This window comes from Mus musculus, chromosome 17, assembly GCF_000001635.26.
Source record: "Mus musculus strain C57BL/6J chromosome 17, GRCm38.p6 C57BL/6J".
Classification (NCBI taxonomy): domain Eukaryota; kingdom Metazoa; phylum Chordata; class Mammalia; order Rodentia; family Muridae; genus Mus; species Mus musculus.
This window is the reverse complement of record NC_000083.6, coordinates 84421508-84440243: the sequence shown is the minus strand read 5'-3', so window position 1 is coordinate 84440243 and position 18736 is coordinate 84421508. Positions and strand designations below refer to the sequence as shown.

Below are 18736 nucleotides of genomic sequence, written 5' to 3'. Positions count from 1 at the left end.
GCGGATTTCAATATTTGAAAATCCAGGCTCTGTCTTAGCCTTAAATTGTCCTTGCAGGCGGATGTTTTAGTTTACTGTGTGTGTGGCTTATATATAGTAAAACAAAAAGTCCTTTCTCCTTAAAAGTTGTTTTGCAGGATACAAGAAAGTTCACAGGTACTTTATAAATTGGAACAGAGAAAATCTACACCTGACTCAGAGAACGGGTCCATCAGAGAGCAGCCTTCTGTCACTTTACAGCAGTATAAGGTAGGTGATGTACAAGACATGCAGGCCTCAGAAAACACACACACTTGTGAGTACGGACCAGAGGGCAGCAGACAGAAAGCCCTTGATGAATTGTGGCTTTGTGCTTTTTTCTCAAGCTGGAAGTTATATATTCCTTCTGAGTCTGGGCATTCCACTGGAGGTAGCCTGAGTTGTAGTATCAAGGCAATACTTGAAGACTGTGTCAGAATGACGTAACTGGGCTCACCTCAGTAGTTCACTTCTTGTGGGCCAGTTTACTTTTACTCAGACATTTGGGTAGTTGCTGTCTCTAAACTCCACCTCTTCAAATGGCACAAAGTGCTGCTTGGACTGTGGTTCAGATTGACAACTTTCAGTTCTGTGTGTGTGTGTGTGTGTGTGTACACATGTATGCATGTGGAGGACAAAGGTTGACAGGAAGTGTCTTCCTTGATTACTTTCCCCCTTATTTTTTGAGACAGGTTTCTCACTGAACCTGGAACTTGTTGATTGAGCTAGAGTGGTTGGCAGCCAGCCCCAAGCATCCTCTCGCCTCTAATCCAGGACTGATTGCAGGTGTGCATTCCAACCCTGGGCTTTGGGTGTTACCGATCCAATTCAGGACCTCAGGGCTACACATTCACTTGCCCCATCCTCCTGGCCTCCTGCTGCATAGGTGGCCAGGGCCACATAGTGAGCTCTGTCCCAAACAACCAAACCGTACAAATAAGGCAAAATTGCTGAAACAGACAAAAACTCTGAACAACTTGATTTTGAGGATTTACTGAGAAGACCCTCTTTAGCCTTCACTTGACTCACCAAGTAAAGGGGCTTGCTGGGCCTACCATCTTGAGTTCCATGCCTAGAATCCACCTGGTGACGGCCTACCCATGAACATTGGCATCTGATTGCACGGCACAGTGATATGTACTGCCCATGTATGAAAACACACGTAGTAAACAAATAAATTGATAACAATTTAAAAAAACCCACTAAGATCCATTAAAAGTGGTTTAGAGTATTTAATGCGCCCTGCCCTGTGTGTGTGAGTGAGTGTGAGTGAGTGTGTGTGAGTGAGTGTGATGTTTATTAGCCTCCCTTAGATCATTGCTGAATTTGAGGAGAAATCTCTTTTGTTTCTTTCTGAAAGGAGTGACATGGCATTCATGAACTGTCACCTCCGCCCTTAGGAACATAAAACCTTGTGTGGATTGAGATTCTACATTTTCATTAAAGCTTGTGGTTCGGTTTTTGCTTAGGGATCTTCCTTTTTCCTTTCTTTGAAACAAGGTCTCACTATATAGCCCAGGGCGGCCTCAAACTGGGATTCTTCTAGCCTAGCTTTCTGAGAGCTGTGTTATAGTTATGGAACCATGCCATTAGATAGGCATTATTTGAACATTAGGCCTTAGAAACTTAATCTGAGTCCCTCTGTGGTAGAGTGCTTTCTTATTATGCATATCGTCATCTGTTGAATCCCAGCCGAGGTGTGGCGTTGAACATGTGGCTATGTGGGCTACATAAACTAGAAGTGGAAGTGAATGCCTGTTGTCTCAGTGCTTATAAGGTAGAAACAGGAGCGTCAGGAATAGAGGCCACCCTCTGCTACATAGCAAGTTCAGAACCAGACTAGGGTACATGAGACTGTCAGTAACAAAGATAATATAAACTGACAAAGGAATATTTAGCTCTTGTGAGTATGTGGAATATTGCTCATGACTGGGGGCCCTATGGTCTAAATATGGTCTCTTAATTTATTAGTGTTATACTATAGTTGAGAGAAGGAACCATATTGAAAAGTACAAATGATAGTACAAGTATAGTTAGAATAAGTCTTAAAGACAGTGTGAACATTGTTTTACTTCATAACTAAAATCGGGTTAAATAGATACATTTTGGATAGGCATTCTAGTCCTTTGACACTCCAAAGAACTATAAACTCATCACCAAATTCTTAGGGTTCATGAGGGCCACAAGATCAAATCTCTTAAGGTTGCACATCTACCAGAAAAATGAATGTTGGGTCTTGTGTTCTTGACTGACATTTGGGGCTCTGCTGCCTTCCAGTTGCTCAGGGTAAAGCAGTGCCAGGATGCATGATGGTCAGCACTGGAGTTTTCAGCTCTTCTCTGTAGTTTATGCTGTTTTTACAGTAGAGGAAGAAGAGCTGATGATAAAGCAGTAGCCCTTTACTTGCTGTTGAGAAGAGGGGGTAAAAAGTCTCATGTAGCCCAGGCTAGCTCAAACGCAGTATGTCTCATAAGATGACTTTGACCTCTGATTCATCTGCTTCTGCCTCCCAAGTGTTGAGATTACAGGTGTGCAGCATGGCGTCTGGTGGAAATGGAGTGGAGCTAGAACTCAGAGCTTTGTGCCCACTTGGGAAGCACTCTTCAGAGTTGCATTTCCAGCAGCCATCTTGCTTTTTTGATTAAAAGTTTTCTTTAAAGAAAATCATTTGTAGAAGTAGAATGGGCGAGAGTATGAATCTCAGGAGGCAAGTAGAGAACAATCTTTGGATTAATTGTATCACAGTCAATTTAGTAGTCTTTCTTGGCTGTTTCTTGTTTACTCTCAAACTTTGGAAAGTTGTATACCTCTGATGCCTGATGTGCAGAGAAGTCAGGATTCATAAAGCCCTGCTATAGACAGGGCTGAACAAATCTTGTTCTTTCTAAAATTATGTTGTTGGTTTATCTTGTTGAGTCTGTGAAGACAGGGTTTATTAAGGTCATGATGTAGTTTGTGCCATGAATACTGTCCATTTTATGCTGCTGTATCAAGTCCTTGGGGAGGGTGCTTTGAAAGGATCTAGGTTATGAAGAAGAATATTAGTGGCCAGAAAGACCAAACAGCAGAGTTAAGGGTTCGCTGACCATGCCATGCTATAGCAGCGTGGTGGGCACAGCATGGAAGGAGCATGTGGTCAGGAGTGAAGGCAGTACAGCTAGCTGAGAAAATAGACCTGTAGCATAGCACTCCTGCCGTGGAAACTAATAGTGTGATTCACTCCTTTGCCCAGGGTTGGCGCCCTCTAGACCTAATTACCTTCCACCAGGCCTTGTCTCTTAAAGCCCTGGCCTCCCACCTATGTTACCCCACTGGGGGTCAGACATGAAGCAGAAGGGATAAACTGTCCAAACTGTAGGAGGTGTCAAGCTGAAGAGTCAGACAGCTAGGACAGCTCAGCAGCCTTCCCCTGATCAGATAGAGCAGGCACATTTACTTCTGAAGGAACCCAGCTACCCAGCTGCTGTTAGCTTAATTATCCTTAACTGTAACTGTTCTTCATTTTAGAATTTCATGTCGTCTGTTTGCAACATTCTCTTTGAAGCATTGTTTCCTGGGTCTTCCTACTCGACTAGATTTTCAGCTTTAACTATCTTAGGATCAGTAGCTGAAGTGTTTCCTGATCCAGAAGGTAAGCATCAGCAACGTCGGGAAACATACACTCTGTTAGCATATTGCTGTACTTGACATTTGGATTTTATTGTTTCTATATAGATTCCCTTTTAATACATAGCTCTCATTTGTGCATAATTAAAGTTGCTAGTGAAGGGAAGTGAGAGAGAGAGAGAGCTGTCTCCTCCTGTTTGTCACTTTCCAAGCGCATACTAAACCTGGGTCCTTGGTGTGGGTCTTCTTGCTCACCACACCAAGACTGCCTGATCTCTCCTGCCATGTTTATTTGTGCTGGTATAAGTAAGGGCTTCATCTCTTAAGTTTAAAATGAAAACCATAATGGCTTATCTTGTATTTAATATATAAGATGAATGAGGCTTTGTGGTTAAAATGTGGTTTCTCATATATGCCATCTGCTTGAAGATTTCTACACTTTTAGAAATCACATAAAATAATACAAAAATCATTACATACCAACAAATTAAATTATCTATATGAAATGTACATTGATTCTAGGAAATGCTTTTAAATCTTAAATATATGGTCCAAGTCCACACCATTGAGCTCTGCTTTTTAAACTGCTGCGGTGGCAGTGGAGGTGTGAGAGGCAGGAGGTTTACTGCAAGCTCATTGGTAGGTTCCAGGTATGTGGTCTCCGTAGTTCCTTTGGGTTTGTAATTTTTGCTCAAAACCTATCACTTTTCACATTTTTAAAGCCATAGTACTTGGTTGTCATTTGAAGAGATACAGTTCTGCGATTGTGCATAGTGTATGTTGTGTAAAGTACAAAGTGAAATCTTAACTGTAGATGAAGCAGGAAGTATGAATTTTTGTATTGCTCTTATATAAATATTTGGCCATATAGCTTTGGGCAGTTTGATTTTTGTTTATTTAAATTTTAAGGTAACATCCAAACAGTGTATCAGCTGAGTCATGATATTGATGCTGGCCGTTACCAAATACTTATGGAGTGTTTCACTAGTACTTTTGAAGAAGTGAAAACCTTAGCATTTGATCTTCTGATGAAGCTGTCGTCAGTAACAGCTGGACAGTTCCAGGTATTTGGACTTTATCTACATAAATGTGTGTGAATGCAGAACTTTTACTTTACCTTAGGGAAAGCAGTCAGGATTGTCCCAGCTCTTTGCCTTCTACATCTTTTGGATATTTATTGCAGTTGCTATCTGTCCTTGCTCTTTCGAGCATGGGAAATGGCCAAATCCACACGGCAGTGGGGTTGTGGGAGGCAGGAGGTTTACTGTTGTCAAGCTCATTGGTAGGTTCCAGGTATGTGGTCTCCGTAGTTCCCTTGGGCTTGTAATTCTTGCTCAGAACATATCACTTACAGTCATTTTGAGGTTTTAAAGATAATCTCCCAGACTAGCAGACCAAGAAGCTGAGTGTAAATAAGGCAGACAATGTGCTCTGGTCTTCCAGTAAGCAGTAGCTAAACCGAGACTGAAACCTGAGAATCTTTGAGGTTAGCTGCAGTTCTCTGCTGACACCTCAGCCCTCCTCCACCTGACACTACTCTTCCTGCCGTGGCAGGAGACAAAGATTGGGTAGGGGTATAGAGTGAGTATAGAGTGAGTATAGAGTGAGTATAGAGTAGAGAGTGAGTCTACAGGGGAACCCTAGCCAGGTTCTCTTCCTTTCCTTTTATCTTACTCTGGGGATGTTGGGTCAGCAGGGACATAGAGGGTGTTGAACTTTGTTTAGCCTTTTATTAACACTCTCTAGAGGCCAAGGGTCCTGTGGGGACTGCAGCTGTTAGGTATATTTAGGGTATGAAGGTACAGCCTGACATCATTTTATAGGTGTAAGATTCAGTGGAGCAGAGATGTACAAGACAGCAGTGTTGTTGCTTCTGTGGTTTGGTATGGCATTGCAGCATCTTAGGGTGTCACTGTTCTGACTGGTTCCAGGTTAGGAGTTGTTGCCTGTATCCATAATCTTTTCAGGTACCTTAGTGAGCAGAAGGTTCTTGGTGCTCACTGCTAAACTCTTGTGTCCTATAAGAATTTAATTTAGATTTTCTTCTGTCTGCACCATTTCCTTTACTGGTTATCACATGCAGCCTTTTCTCATATAGATTAGCTATGCTTCATTGATTATTCAAATGGTTTTTGAGAGGATCTGCAGTGAGAAAGTAAATTATTGAGAGGCCTGCTTCTTACAGACCCTGTGCAGGGCCTGGAGAGGCCCTGTGTGCCTTTCATCTGTAAACATGTGCTTGTCCCAGAGGTACTGTAGCATTAGAAGAAACTTTGTCTCACATGGGTGAAGTCAGGATCTTGGTTACAGTATCTGGTCTTGTTGCATGTTAGTAAAATGATTGACATAAACATTTAAGACTTGAAAGTAGGGCAGGCAAGATGGTTCAGTAGGTAAAGGTGCTTGTCACCAAGCTTTGTGACCTGGGTTTTTTCTCTGAACTCTACATGATAGAGGGAGAAAAACAGTTCTTTTCGTTTTCCCCTGACCTCCAAGTGACTACTATAGCCTGTGCATATCTCTTTCATCTCCCTACCACCCCCCAAAATAAATAAATAATTAAAATAAAAGAATTGATCACCTCCTACTTAAAAAAGACCTTTAAGATATGGACTCTGTATTTCCCTAATTTTTGAACAGTGCCTTTAACACTAGCTTAACAGCTGTGTATAGCGCATGTCTGCGATGGCGTGGCTTTTTGACACATGTCCTTACTACTCATCTGATTTACTTCCCATCTTTTTAAAGATGTATTCATTTATTATATGTGAGTACACTGTAGCTGTCTTCAGACCCTCCAGAAGAGGGCATCAGATCTCATTATGGATGGTTGTGAGCCACCTTGTGGTTGCTGGGATTTGAACTCAGGACCTTCGGAAGAGCAGTCAGTGCTCTTAACCACTGAGCCATCTCTCTAGCCCCCCTACAAATCTATATCTTAATGGTACATTAATATTTTAAGTTTTTGAATTACATTTTCATGTATTTTTTTTTCCTATGTGACACTGTACGTATGTATGTGTCTGTGTGTCGGTCAAAGGACAAATGATTCAAGTTGATTGATTCTTCTTCCCCCATGTAGGTTACAGTTGTTAAGCGTGGTACCATATCTAGGGTTCATTGTATTAATATTTTGATCTAAGTGGAATAAAAGTGTTCTCAGTTTTAAGGCTGTTTATTTTGCTTCTTACTGATTTATAGGGAGGGTAGTTTAAGATTTACTCTAAGCCGGACGTGGTGGGGCACGCCGTTAATCCCAGCACTCAGGAGGCAGAGGCAGGCGAATTTCTAAGTTCAAGGCCAGCCTGGTCTACAGTGTGAGCTCCAGGACAGCCAGGGCTACACAGAGAAACCCTGTCTCGAAAAAAAAACAAAAGAAAAAAGAAAAAAAAAAAAGATTTACTCTAAGGTCAAGTAGTAAAAAATTTAGAGATAGACTGACATTACAGTTAGTACACTTGCAATCTACTGTTTTGAAATTGTTAGTCACCATTAAATGTCATTGTACTAATAATCAAATTCAGAGATAAGTTTTTAACTCTTTCTAATAGATAGTTATGGGACAATCAAAAACGAATCATAATATTGATCAACTAAACACTGATGTTCAGAGTACTGAGCACGTGGCTTGTCAGCTGTGTGATTGGGACTGGGATCCTTGTGTCTTGTTGCCAATCCAGTGACTTTCCCTAGTTGTTACAGTGAGTTTTCCCTTGTTCTGTTTTCTTACTTATAACACACTGTAGGAATTTGGATGCCAGATTTCTGAATCTTATCTGGTCCTCTGTTCTCCACTCATGTATGGAGTTTTACCATGAGGAGCCTTATTATGGCTGTGTCATTCAAGCAACCAGTGCTGTGGAAGGGAAAAAGAAAAAGGACAAGGACGTGGTGCTCAGACAGAACATACACTGGGAGAAACAATGCTGACTAAAGCCTGTGCTCTGAGTAGACATGATGACGGTGGCACAGCTCGGAAGTACAGCAAACGCACAAAGGAAATCTGTTTCCCGTTGAGTTTCCCAATGAAATGATGTTAAAGGTCTTTATCTCTAAAGTGGTCAGTGATGATCACCAAGTCCTATGGCAGAAGTAGCCTATGTTCATAGAGAAAAGCAGGCTTGCGCATTACTGTTCATATTGAGTGTCAGCCAGATGGTGGGCATTAGTTTAAGCACGTGGTTCCTTCAGGGTGCTTTCTGCCATGGTGACCAAGACTGTGCTCATCTCTAGGATTCTGAGAAGCTGCAAGACCTGTTCCAGGCAGCGCTGGAACTCAGCACTAGCACCAAGCCTTATGATTGTGTGACAGCCTCCTACCTGCTGAACTTGCTGATACGGCAGGATGCTCTGCCAGCCGTCCTGTCTGCCTCTTCCCCACAGCAGCTCACACGTGGAGCAGGAGAGACGTCTGCTGTGCTGGAAAGGAACACATTAGTGGGTTTGTATTGAGAAAGTGACCTTTGGCTGTAACTTAGCAAACCCTCTGTTTCATTTTCTATTTGGTCAGTGCTCATTGGCTTAAGAGTCACTTGTTGTTATCTTAAGAGTTTATCAGCACAGAAGAGAAGGCCTGCATTATTCATGCAAATTAACAGTTTACTCACCTTTACCACCTCTCTCTCTCTTTCTCTCTCTCTACACACACACACACACACACACACACACACACACACACACACACACACACACACACACACACATTTTGTTTTTGAGACAGGGTTTCTCTGAGTAGCCCTGGCTGTCCTGCTGTCCTGGAACTAGCTTTGTAGACCAAGCTGACCTCAAACTTGGAGATCCCCCTGCTTCTGCCTCCTGAGTGCTGGGATTAAAGGTGTGAGCCAGCACCACCTGACTGACCTATTTCAAAACAGCAGACTTATGCTAAATAAGTACACAAATGTCCATTAATGAGACACATGTTCTAAAAGGGCAACTGTTTTCTTTCTCAGCTCTTGCCTATGGTCGTGTTTCTGTGGCCGCAGTTAGATCATCCTCATTGCGACTGTACAGAGCTGAGTTAATTTGATGTTCAGCATTTTCCTCAATCACTTCTCCACCTTGTTATTTTAAATTATTTTTAAAAACATTGAAACTTAAGTGTTGTGTATGTGAGTGTATGCCTGTAGTGTGTGCACCTGTGTGCACAGAGGTTAGAGAAGAAGATTGGTGTCCTGTCCTATCACTCTGTTTTCTTCCCTTGAAGCAAGGTTTCTCACTGAACCTGTAGCTACACTAGTGGTCAGCAAGACCCAGAGATCTTCCTGTTCATCTTCCACAGTGCCTGGCCATGCTCAGCTCTGGGATTTAAACTCAGGTTTACAGGCTTGAACAAGATAGCATCAAACTGTCTCTCCACCCCTCCACCTTAATTTTTGAGACAGCTTCTCCATTGAACCTGGGTGCTGTTTCTGCTGTACTGGCTGCAGAATCTGCCTGTCTCTGCTTCCTACCCCACCATTGCAGTTACAAACATGTATCACTATACCAGTCAGTGCTGGCGATTGTAACTAAGGTCTGTGTGCTTCTGTAAGGAGTCAGCTCTCCAGCACCCACCCTCCTATTATTCCTCCTATGTTTGAATAGGATTTCATGTAGCCTAGGGTGGCCTGAGACTTGCTGTGTAGTCAGGGGTGACCTTAAGCTGCTGCTCCTCCTGCCTTCCCCTCCTGAGTGATGGGATGACTGGCATGAGCTACCATACCCATTTTTCTGCATGGATGTAGCAGGGATTGAGCCCAGGACTTTGCACATGCTCAGTAAATGAATAGCAAGTGCACGGAGCAGCAGCACTCAGTGCCACCAGCCTTCAGGGACATGCAGACCAGCAGCACAGAGAGGGAAGGCTTCATTCCAATTGAGATGGTTAAAGAAACCCAAATTGTAAAGGTTAATTAGGTTGAGGAGGAACTAGGATATGTACTTCTAGGATTGAGGGCAAGCACTCAGCCTGTAAATAACTAGAGAAGTGAAAGCATAAGGAGACTACAGAATGTCCATAGCAGCAGTTTTCATACTTGTCTAAAAGTGGAAATAAGCCATGTGCACATCAGGGAAAAGTGTGTTAGACCTGCCATATGAAAGAATGAAGTATTGATACAGCTTTCATGAACTTTGAAGACATATGACACGTGATTGTACCCAGTCATGTGTTCATCTTATTTATAATATGTCTAGAATCTTTGTTGGTGTGTTTGTTGTTTTCATTTTGAGTTTTTTGTTTAATTTGTTTTTGTTTTTCGGGACAGAGCCTCACGGAGCCCGGCAAGCTGCCAGGTTACTGTGTAGCCGGGCTGTTCCTGAGCTCCCACCTCAGCTCACCAAAGGTCTGGGCTGCAAGTACATGTCAGCACATTTGCTAAGAATAGGAAAGTGTATGTATAGGGACAAAATAGATCAGTGCTTACCTACAGCAGAGCATGGTGGAGCTGCCAGAGAGGAGTGACTGCTGCTGCTGCTGCTGCTGTTGCTGGTTAAAGCCTTTTGTTTTAGTTTGTGTGTGTGTGTGAGAGAGAGAGAGAAAGTGAGTGTGTGTCAGCAGACAGTAAGAATGCTCTAGAAAAATTGAGTTTTACACTCTTAATTTTTTTATTGCATTTAGTGTGTGTGTGTGTGTAAGTTTGTAACCATGTGGCTGTCAGAGGCCAACTTCAGCAGCTAATTTTCTTCTTCTACTGCATCGGATCTGGGAATCTAACTCAAGTCATCAGGTTTGACTGAAAGCTCCTTTACCCACTGAGTCATTTTACTAATTTGTACACATATGAATTGCACAATTTCTCAATTGTATCTTGATTATACTGTTACTAAATACTATTTTTCGGCCACACAGTCATACTACATGGTCCTGAAGTTTGACACCCGGGTGGAGGGTATCGAGAAGGATTGGTTCAGAGTGCATGTCATCACTAACTCCAGCAATTAAGGGACTGCATTCCATTCTTTAACATTGCCTTAATTACAAGTTGGTAACGGGCTGATACCCCGGAAAAATCTTTGATTCCAAACCTCTGAAACAGTGACTTGGGAGACAGCTCACACGGTGCAGTGCATGCTGTGCACACTGGGTGACCTGAGTTGGAATCACCAGCTATCTGTGAAGGGCAAGCCACCTTCTCAGAGCTAACCAGCCAGCCAACCCCACCGAAGCAGTGAGCCCGAGGTTCAGTGAGAGAGCTTGCTTTCAGAGATAAGGTCGAGGGACTGGAGAAGACACCCAGCACTGACCTCTGGCTTCTACTTGTGCAGATGTACACACAGGTGCAAATGTACACACAGACACACACACAGACACACACACACACACACCCTCTAATATAACTTATAGTTGACCTGAGTATACTCTTTCTCTATAAATGAATTATAAATGTGTTTTATAACTGAGGCCATTTCAGTTTTCTGCTTGCTTTTTTTAGTTATTAAATGCTTGATGGAAAACCTTGAGGATGAAATATCTCAAGCTGAGAACTCTCTGCTTCAGGCTGCGTCTTCATTTCCAATGTATGGGAGAGTCCACTGTATAACAAGAGCTTTTCAGAGGTTGCCTCTAAAGTAAGACTTCACAGCTATATCTTGTTTGAGAAATAGACTTAATGTCCTACCTTTAGCTTCTCACTGGAGTGTGTCTTGGGAAAAGAATAGTACATTGCCTTAAGAAGAATTGAAAATTAGATGTAATCATATACACGTGTTTTTAAGTTCTTTATATTTCATACATAACTCATGTTTGAGCCCCAGATTCTTTCAGGTCCTTCTTTGTGTTACTTAGTGTAAATGTCTGTACTGTGTTTGCTGCAGTGACCTGCGGCTGGCGAGCGAGTGGAGGCCGCTGCTGGGGAGGCTTCTGCTGCTGTCCTACAGGCTTTCCACTGTGGTGGCCCCTGTCATCCAGAGCTCCTCTCCTGAAGGCCTCATCCCTGTGGACACTGACTCAGGTTAGCAGGCAAGGGCCAGTGCGCGTCTGTCTCCATCTTTCCCTTACTCGTTTCTTTGGAGAGATACAGAAACTAAATTCAGGGAAGAACCTTTTTTCATGCTATTTCTCATTTTTTTAGTAATCTTTGTAACTATTAAAAAATCACCCCCAGCAGGAGAGACTTTTTGCTCAGTGGTGTTGTCACTGGTAAGGTGACCTTGTTCCTGTAAACAAACTCACTCATCTTCCTGTAGCAAACTTAGTGTAAGCATTGACTTACCCTAAAGGAAAAAGAGAGAGCCGTGAAGTAGCTGAGGGACTTAGTCGGGATAAAGAAGGGAGCCACAGGGGTGAGGAGGACAAGAGAGGGCAGTATAGGTGAATATAGGCAAAGTATGCTATAAAATTATACAAACATTGGTATACTCATTATGGATAACCAACATCTATTGGATTAAAAAAATGGTGATCCAGAATTGAACTCAGACGTATCATCTACCTCTTCCCTCCCACACCCTGCCTCTTCGCATATGTTCCTGCTGTGCAAGTGGGGGCTTTGGGATTGCTTGACAGTCTCTGCAGGTGCCCCGTGCATTTCATTTGCTCTTAAAAACTCCTACATCTCTTTTCCTTTTTCTTTGTATCTTCTCACCCTCTAGGTAATTTATGGTTTTCTTAGATTATTCTAGATCCTTCCCTATGGATTTCCCTGCATTCTTTCTAATAAAGTTTAAATTACTTTTCCTAATCATATAATTTATCGTTTGAATAACACATAGTCTTTAACCTTTGGTTTTGTCCCACTTTGAGACTTTAGTGCCCTCCCGCCGTGTCCTGGAGTAGCTTGGCTCTCTCACCGTCCAGCGTGTCTCCTAGTCTCTTCCTAACAGCTGGCCTTCATGGAGCTAACGTTCATGGAACGAAACATCAGCACTAGACATCATTGTTCTGTTTTTCTGACTGTGATGAAAATCAGGAATGATCGTGATACTAAAGCAGAGTTAATTATTTTGGCCCATGTTATTCTAAATACCAAATTTTCATCCTTTAGTTTTCCTACTTAGTACATAGGTCAAAGGAGTAAGGAGCACACGGGCTTCTTGCTCGTCCAGCTCAGGCGAGTACTGGGGGATTCTGACTGAGCGATTTCGGGTGTTTCTGTTTCCTGATGTTGATAGTGTCTGTAGAGCATGTCATACTTACTATATTATTATTATTAATGTAGATGGGGAGGATCTGGGCAGATTTGGGAGAGGGGAAGAGAATATGATTAAAATATATTGCATGAAAAAATTAAAATAAATAATTTAAATTTAAAAAAAGTTAGTCTCAGACACTATATTGACCTCACAGACTTTTCTTAAATTCTGTCTTTTCTTTTTTCCTTCATCTTTTTTTTTTTTTTTTTTTTCTTGACACTTACCTGTTATAGGGAACCCCTTAGTAAAAGGTCTTCCCTGAGAGCCATAGATAGATGATAGGGTTCCTAAACTTCTGTTCTGGTCGTTTTTTTCTTTTTCTTTTCTGTGCTCTTTTTCTGGCCTTTGTGGGGAGGTGGTGGCAAATGGGTAGTTATATTATTTTCCTGGCTGTTAAAATTTTGACAAAATTTCAAGGAAGCAACAAACAAGCCTAAGATGTTGGTTCAGTGCTCCAGACAGTTAGAGCCTGTGTATTTCCCACAGGGCCTGAATACATGCATGCCATCTTATATCTCCTCCTAAATTGTTGTGTTCCTTCTGTGTGATCGGTTTCCTGTTGGTCCTTTATGAAAACTAGTACTTGGGTGGCTTACTGCCCATCCGTCACCCATTCATTCAGCCCAGTTTCTTGCACCTCTGTGGAGCCAGGTGTGTTGTAGGCACTGGTAATGCAGCAGCGAGCGAAGGGCCGCCTTCCTGGAGTTTACTCATTTCCAGACAGGGCCTCAGAGGTGAAGAGACCCTTCACCAAGCATTAGCACTGGGCACCATGCTCTTCTAAACTAAATAGGAAATCTTTATACGCCTGTGTGGCCTTGAGGTTACTTTTTTAGATATTAAAACACAGTTTTATCTTTTAATGTTGGTATCTTATATGGTGAGCTAGGGAAACAGGCTCTGCTGTCTTGCCACATGCCTAAGCACTGTACACAAGTGTCTAGATAACTATGAAAAACAGTGATGGCAACCTTTGAGTGGTAGGTGTTTGATCTTTGTTTTGGGCACATCTTCAGTGTAAGCTCTCATATCATAAGCGCGCACACTGATATCATGGAGAGCCTGTGTAAGTAAGGAACTTTCACATTGCCCATCTTGTGGGTATAGCTGACTGTCACTGTTAAAAATCATGGCAACTGTGAATTAGTCTGAGGAAATCTGCACATGACCTCGAACTGAGCGTTCATGCACATTTATCTTTTATTCAGCGTCAGCAAGCCGCTTGCAGCTCATTCTCAATGAGATCCAGCCACGGGATACTAACGATTACTTCAACCACACCAAAATACTGAAAGAATGTGATAGCTTTGATTTGGAGGACTTGAGTACCAGTGTCTCAAATATTGATAGTTCTGCAGAAGTTAAAGGTAAGATACATAAAACTGATAGTGTAATCAGTGGTGTGTGTGTATATGTGTGTGTGTGTATGCTTGTGTGTATGTGTGCACATGTATATGTGTATGTATGTGTATGGTGCTGGGGCCTTGTAAGGCATTCTATGTAGGGTTGTACTGATGAGCCTATACCAGTGCACACCAACTGACCACAAGTATTTCAGTAATGTAAAATGCACACTTTCCTTCCTAAAAATTGTTTTATTTTAGATTATGTGTATGTGTACACACCTACGTGGAGGCTAGGGGTATCAGAATCTTCTGGAGCTAAGGTTACGGGCAGTTCTGAGTTGTCTGATGTGGATGCTTTAACCTCACTTGGGAAAGAGCAGTACACACTCTTAACTGCTAAGCCATCTGTCTTAGTTAGGGTTTTACTGCTGTGAACAGACACCATGACCAAGGCAAGTCTTATAAAAACAACATTTAATTGGGGCTGGTTTACAGGTTCAGAAGTTCAGTCCATTATCATCAATGGTGGGAGCATGGCAGCATCCAGGCTGTCATGGAGCAGGCAGAGCTGAGAGTTCTACATCTTCATCCAAAGGCTGCTAGTGGAAGACTAGGCAACTAGGACGGGAATCTTAAGTCCACACCCACAGTGACACACCTACTTCAACTAAGTCACACCTATTCCAGCAAGGCCACACCTCCAAATGGTGCCACTCCCTGGCCCAAGAATATACAAACCATCACACCGTCTTTCTTTCCAGCCTCACAAAGCCCTTTTGATAATATAAGAAAGCGCAGATTTGCAGAACATTTCTGGGAAACAAAATTTTTTTTCTTTTTAATTTGGGTTTTGGAATGAATTTATAAGAGCCTTATAAGAAAATGGTGTGCCTTACTTCTACACAGATGCTGCTATAACACATAGCTTTTGAGCATAAGACCCTTTACCAGTCCCTCTGATGGAAGAGCAGGGACACATGGTGATAGATTTGGGCAGCATCACCACCTCCCTGTCTCACTGCTCACTGGCATCTGCTGGACAATGCTTGAAGTGAGCATCCTTTTAAAGGAAACCTGACTTCTGAGCGGAGCGTGTGCTTCTGTGCTACAGCAAGTGTAACTGTGCTTTTGGGCTACTTTATTGGGTTCTTCTGTCTGCCATCCTTCTCCTCTCCAGTCCCTTCTACCCCCAGCACTGGTAGAAGAAAAGCCTAGATGGGGAAGGGGCATAGATCTTTTTAGACTACTTTCTGATGATTAGGGGCATTGAGTTTCTAGGGGCAAGTCCAGTCTTTGTAATCAGGATATGTGCAACCAGCGATCCAGCAACCAGCAAAATAGCAGTGCAGGGCGGCAGCAGCGGGAGCGGGAGCAGCAGCCGCCACCCTTCTCAGACCTCTGGCATTCATGTACCCTCTAAAGAGTCCCCAGAATTCCAAATATAACCTAGCTTCAGCTGGCAGAATCCCACGCCCCTGCCAGAGCACGAGACAAATCCTAGTCAACTGCTGCAGTCAGTCTGAAGGAGCCCCAGAGCCCACACCTGGGATTAAAACCAAAGCATAATACAACTGGGTTTTTAAAGAAACCAAAATTCTCACTAAACCAAGTCTCTAGAATTCCAGCCTGCATGGCTTGCTTTATTAGTAGCTACTGAAAAAATTTATCGATAGAAGTGACTTCTTAATGATTTATCCTGTGTCTGTTTTCCACTAGGTGGAGTTATTAACTTGCAAAAAAATTCTCTTTGCAATTGTTTGTTTTAAATTACAAAAAATATGTTTTCAGTGTAACAGTGAAATATGAATTTAAAATAAAGTCATGTCCATTCCCTCCCCAGTTCTACCCACCCCACCCCTTTTGTGTATAAGTCATTCTGTGCATGCTGTGTATTTGTAAGTACATTTATTCTTTTAGCTTAGTAGACTTTTCTTATAAAATCAAGTAAGATAGAATAAACTCTTGTTAACTTCCTTTTTCATCTTAATGGAACTTTGTAAATATCAGTGCTAAAATACACCTAAAACCTGATAAGATGATAGGTAGGAATACATTTAGTTTATTTGCCATGTTTATAAAATATATTTTGAAATATAATTGGTATTTTCTGTGTTTAATTTTAAGAGTTCGTGTTGAAGCTAAAGACATAGCTCAGCAGTTAAGAGCACTGGCTGTTCTTTAGAAGGATCTGAGTTCAGTTCCAGCACCGACATACTAACTCACAACTGCCTGTAACTAGTTCCAGGGATCTAGGGCCTGCCTTTGGCCTCTGAGCAATAGGCACACATATGCACAGATACACAAGCAAGTAAGGCTTGCTTTTAAATGAGCATAGGAAGGAAGGAAGGAAGGAAGGAAGGAAGGAAGGAAGGAAGGGATACACCCTCACCTACACTAAATAAAGTAAGTAAAATAAAATTGTCAAAAAATCAAGAGAAAAAAGTCCGTCCTCAGCTAGTTCTGGAGGCCCACGCTGTAATCCTGACACCCAGGAGCCTCAGCGAGGAGTGTTGTGAGTGAGTTTGAGGTAGTCTGGGCGACATAAGGAGACCCTGTGTCTAAAAAAGCAAAACCAGAAACAGCAACAAAAGTTTTCTCCATTCCTCAATTGATAAAACAGCCATTCTCACCAAAGTAAACACAAAGTACTTTCTTTTATAGCCAGTGTAATTCTTTATGGGTAACAGAGAGTTGGAAAGTTTGTTTCATTAACATTCAAATATTAGTCCTAAGTTTTGATGAAGTACTGTTTCATTTTAATTGTTTTTGAAAGTAACAAGTTAAGAAGTCAGCATGCTTCCTGCTCATTAGCATGTGCTCTACAAATGTTAGTGTGTTTTGTTTTGTTTTTCTCTGAATAAACAGAACATATGCAGATTTGTTTGTTCAAACGATCAGTCTTGGGGAAATTATGCATTGACATGCTTAAAAAGCCTGGCATGTACAATAGCTTTTGTTTTAATCCTTAAGGTAAAGAAGAAAAAGCGTGTGACGTAACTGCTCAGATGGTCCTCGCGTGCTGCTGGAGGAGCATGAAGGAAGTGGCTTTGCTTCTCGGCACGCTCTGCCAGCTTCTCCCTGTGCAGCCTGGGCCAGAATCTTCTAATGTGTTCCTAACAGTGCAGCAGGTGAGGTTCATCGCTCTACTTCCAGGTGGCATTTGTGGCCAAGGCACAAGCTGCTATTTGTAGACCACAAAAAAAAGGTTTGAACCTTAAATATTTTACATGTGCCAACTGAGAAAGGTTCATGAAGATTTTAGGATAGTAGATGGTGCACTTTATTTTAAAAATGTGTTATTTTAAGAAATATTTTTGCATCAGTAACTATAGATTTACCTCATTTTTGACTGCAATATTTTTTTATTCCTTTTTTTAACATACATAAACTTGAAGTTTAGCTGAAAATGTCTATTTTGTAAGACTCCACAGGCCTCTTAAAAATTTCAAAGAAGTAAAAAGAAACATTAGCTGATCATGGCTCTCATGTTTCCCACTACTTCAGTAATAAAGTTGTAGTCACTTTAGTGTTTTTGGCTGACTTTCATTTAAGACCACAAAGTTAGCCCAGCATCTGGGACTGTTCAAGGGATCGAGTGCAGTGTTTACAAGAAATTAGCTTACCACAAGCATTTCATTTGGAAATATTTTAGATTTATTAGATTTCTGTTTTTAATTGATTCCTTCTTCCTTTTCATATGGTTTCAACAAATCCATTTCCCACAGTTTCCCAGCAAAGATGTATGTACTTTCATTTTTAACCTTTTCAAAGAAAGATAATTCCCCCACCCCCATAGGGTATTAGAACATTCAAGTACAAAACAAATATTGTAGTATGCTAATGTGGATTATCCCTACAGTAACCACATGACTAGCACCATGGAAATAATGCTAATATTTTTATTCTCACACTCTGGCTCATGTCTTACATCTGGCTAACAGCTGGGCCAGTGATGTTGCAAGGCCTTGGAAAAACAGCACAGGGCAAAGGCAAGCAGCACATTGGGGGCAGCGTCTCCTCAGTCTCCTCAGATCAAGCAGGCCTTGCTGTCCCAGCCTTCCTGGGAGCCGTTATTCCAGCTGGCTAAAGTGCCATTGCCTGCTTCTGGCCGAGGAATCCAGATTAGCTATTTCACTAGTGTGAATGCCCCATCTCCTTACGAAGTAAACACAGGCTAACATCCTTTGACTTGTCAACTTCTCTTTTCAAGGACAAATTAAAGGAATGCATTTTGCTTTTGATTATAAATGAGAAAGGCTTGGAAGTTCTCTATGAAAATTATTATGCCTTGACTCCCTCCCCACCACACCCAAAGTTTATATATTATAATGAAATTATGTGGAACAGCTATGTTAAAATTGAGAACTAATATAAAGAAAAAAATTTAGAAGAAACTAAAAATAGCAACTACACAAACTTAGAATCTGAAGAATTCTCCCGTGACTGCGCGTCAGTGAAGAGACTCCTGCCCACTAAGAGAAGCACCACTGTCGGACGAGCTGCCTGGTCTTCCACATGTGACGGGCTTTTACATGATAGCCTCATAGGAAGCGGAGAGAAGACATCACAGGCTTGGGGAAGGGTGGGGTGTAAGTAATTGCTGCGTGCTGACTCAAACTGGTCTCTGTGAAAACCTTTATTCTCAGTTTTGT

At 41.9% G+C, this 18736-nt stretch overlaps 1 protein-coding gene across 10 annotated transcripts in view, besides 1 other annotated feature; it reads left to right on the top strand.

Moving 5' to 3' along the window:
• Positions 1 to 18736, top strand: part of Thada (thyroid adenoma associated) — a 276191-nt gene that overhangs the window by 26003 nt on the left and 231452 nt on the right. For all 10 annotated transcript variants that reach the window (XR_003952120.1, XR_003952121.1, NM_183021.3 and 7 more), the window contains exons 14-21: positions 127 to 249; positions 3526 to 3649; positions 4534 to 4688; positions 7858 to 8065; positions 11040 to 11175; positions 11422 to 11558; positions 13947 to 14105; positions 17055 to 17212. Coding sequence is in view for 8 of the 10 variants with exons in the window: in NM_183021.3 (NP_898842.2) it covers positions 127 to 249; positions 3526 to 3649; positions 4534 to 4688; positions 7858 to 8065; positions 11040 to 11175; positions 11422 to 11558; positions 13947 to 14105; positions 17055 to 17212 (1200 nt within the window). In the remaining 2 variants the exon portion in view is untranslated. The remainder of the gene's footprint in view (positions 1 to 126; positions 250 to 3525; positions 3650 to 4533; positions 4689 to 7857; positions 8066 to 11039; positions 11176 to 11421; positions 11559 to 13946; positions 14106 to 17054; positions 17213 to 18736) is intronic.
• Positions 17306 to 18524: an enhancer, noted in NCBI's record as "VISTA enhancer mm1109". NCBI's record gives its function as "enhancer in: limb[8/9]" and the evidence as "EXISTENCE:transgenic organism evidence [ECO:0001131][PMID:17130149]".